The 2,500-nt window shown below is 40.5% G+C and overlaps 2 protein-coding genes across 2 annotated transcripts in view; both read left to right on the forward strand.

Moving 5' to 3' along the window:
* Window positions 1-2,500, forward strand: part of LOC120570971 (zinc finger protein 502-like) — a 27,803-nt gene that overhangs the window by 21,399 nt on the left and 3,904 nt on the right. Inside the window, exon 3 of the mRNA XM_039819657.1 lies at window positions 1,069-1,246. Coding sequence (XP_039675591.1) covers window positions 1,069-1,246 — 178 coding nt within the window. The remainder of the gene's footprint in view (window positions 1-1,068; window positions 1,247-2,500) is intronic.
* LOC120571336 (chromo domain protein LHP1-like) overlaps window positions 1-2,500 on the forward strand; it is a 132,728-nt gene that overhangs the window by 18,081 nt on the left and 112,147 nt on the right. The window lies entirely within an intron of this gene.

Below are 2,500 nucleotides of genomic sequence, written 5' to 3' on the forward strand. Positions count from 1 at the left end.
CACAGGGTGCAAGTCAAGATAGGGCCCCTTAAGTGGAAGATACGTTTTGTCCCCTTACGTGCAACCTATTTATGAAAAAGACCATCGCTTTAAGCAGACTGGATTGGCTGTAAGTAATACTCTCTCTCTCACTGTGGGTAGTAGCCCTGGACTATTAACGCAATTAAGCATGCGGTAGTTGAGAGAGAAAAGGCGTTAACGTGGAACACGGTCACACTTTCTTTTCTCCCCTCATTGGACTAAGTTTATGGACAGTGCTGTGCATCAATAAGTAAGTCTGATGTCCTGTAGGTACGGGACGATGTTATGCAGCGTTTAGGAGTTAGCAACAGTAGACTAATTCACGAGGGTGCTATTTTATGTGTGAGCTAATATTGCGCATCTGTTCATGTGTGCCGTAAGAGTTATGTTTCTGTTTATTGAATGCGTTATTCAGTGCAAATATAAACGAGAATGTAGTTTAATCTCAGCATGATGGTGTATTAGGTTATTACTGTCGCTCTCTTGAAGGCAAACGTCCCCCCGTACTGTCATTACGCAGATCACAGACATCTGATTGAGTCTAGACTTTACGGTGCCGTTAAAGTAGGTCAAATTATAATTACTGCCCCTACCACCAGGCGGCAGCGTAGCCATGTAATACTGTCCATTTACAGAGGGCATTGAAATGTATGTCTGATCGAACTGTTAGCCTATAGTAGTAGAACAAAATATTTATGTAAAGAGATATGGTAAAATATATAAACGATATCATCATCCATCACGATGTTTACTGTAAACTGTAAACATCGTCAACTGGCAATTTAGGGGACATCGCCCAGCCTTAGTGTGTGTGTGTGTGTGTGTGTGTGTATAAGTATGTTGTTCATTTACAAATTGCAAATAATCTACAGCATAAATTTCGTCAAAGTTGAAGATTTGATATTTTGACACTAAGTTGCAGACCCGCAAAACCTTACAAATGGCAATAGAAAAAAGGAATAATACAAATTAGCAATTAGAGTTAGAATGTATTGCCTAAAAACAAAGCCTGAGGAGATTTTCTTCTGTCTGCACTCACCTTTCCAGTGAGGATAACACATGGGAGCCGCAAGACAACCTGGACTCCCCCGACCTTATCACCGAGTACATGCAGAAACACAAGGAGAAGGAGAAGGAGGAGGAGGAGGAGGAGGGCAAGAGGAAAGTTGTCAGTGAGGCCTCGGGAGACTCAGAGGAGCGAGGGAGCAAGAGGAAGAAGGAGGAGGTGAGCAAAGTAAAGAGGTTACTCCAGACTGAAGAGTCCCAGAAATCTAATCTCACTATTAATGAAAATTAATACTGCAAAAAAACGGGAGGAATTTAAACAATTTATTAAAAATTTAAAAATAATAACATAACAATAATAACTATTTAACCATTTCACATTTCAATGACAAAAACAGATTAGAAAAGGGTATTTTACAATAACTTTGAATGCACCACAACGTTTACCCAATTCAAGTTAACGCAACATTTATGATATATTGTGCAGCCCTAACTACAACTGTTAATTTGTACAAATGATTTGTAGCCTAATCCTTGAATGGTATGATTATGACGGTTTCAGTTCAGAGCAGTGGTCAGTAAATGTATATTTTTAGGCTGCTTACACATTCAGTCGGTCCGTGATCGTCTGCCACGCTTTCTCTCGCTGTTTCATTACAGCAGCCGTGTTTCTTTTTTACAAACAATGTGTTTCACATTATCATACTTCCACAAGAAGCTGCTGCTCATTCTGTATAAAGTATGAACAATTCGTTATTCTCCATTTTACCATCAGTAAACCTGTGATCGACCTTGTGGTCTGGTAAGGAAAGCCGTGAATGTATCTAATTACATCAGCCTGATTCGACCTAGTCTCTCTTCTTCAGCCTGACTCGACCTAGTTGCTCCTCCTCAGCCTGGCTTTGCGTCGTTGAAACACAGAACGCCCGGATGCTCTGATCAGACTAGGTCAAGCCTCGCTTTATCAGTTATCCTGGATTTATAAATTCTACTGTTGTTCAATACCACTTTAACAACACATTGATTTCATGTAATTCTGAGCCATTTGGTTACTTCTCAACAATCCATTTTTATAAGCCTGGGGGGGTTACCTAACACTATTTAACATTTTTAAAATGAAAATCTTTTGCTATGTTTACACGTCACTTCACACTACTGAGGTTAGAAGCAGAGTTTCCCATACATTGGTTCTACTTGGGTAGAACCAATGTTCTACTTGGTTCTACACTTGGGTAAATTGAGAGCCCCAGGTAGATAAAATCCGAATTCAATTTTCTTTCCAAACATGCGGTGAATTTTTACAGCGACAAAGACCAGTTGCTTCCAGCCCCTCCCCCTTGCGATGTTGTGTGCCGCATGCATGACAGCGTCAACGTTGCACTTGCTCAGAGAGGCTATCGTTAGTAGTAGCTTGCTGCTGGTGGTCTTGCAATGGGATTACTGTACTAATAAAACTGTAGAAACAACAGGGCCA

Source organism: Perca fluviatilis, chromosome 2, assembly GCF_010015445.1.
Source record: "Perca fluviatilis chromosome 2, GENO_Pfluv_1.0, whole genome shotgun sequence".
Lineage (NCBI taxonomy): Eukaryota > Metazoa > Chordata > Actinopteri > Perciformes > Percidae > Perca > Perca fluviatilis.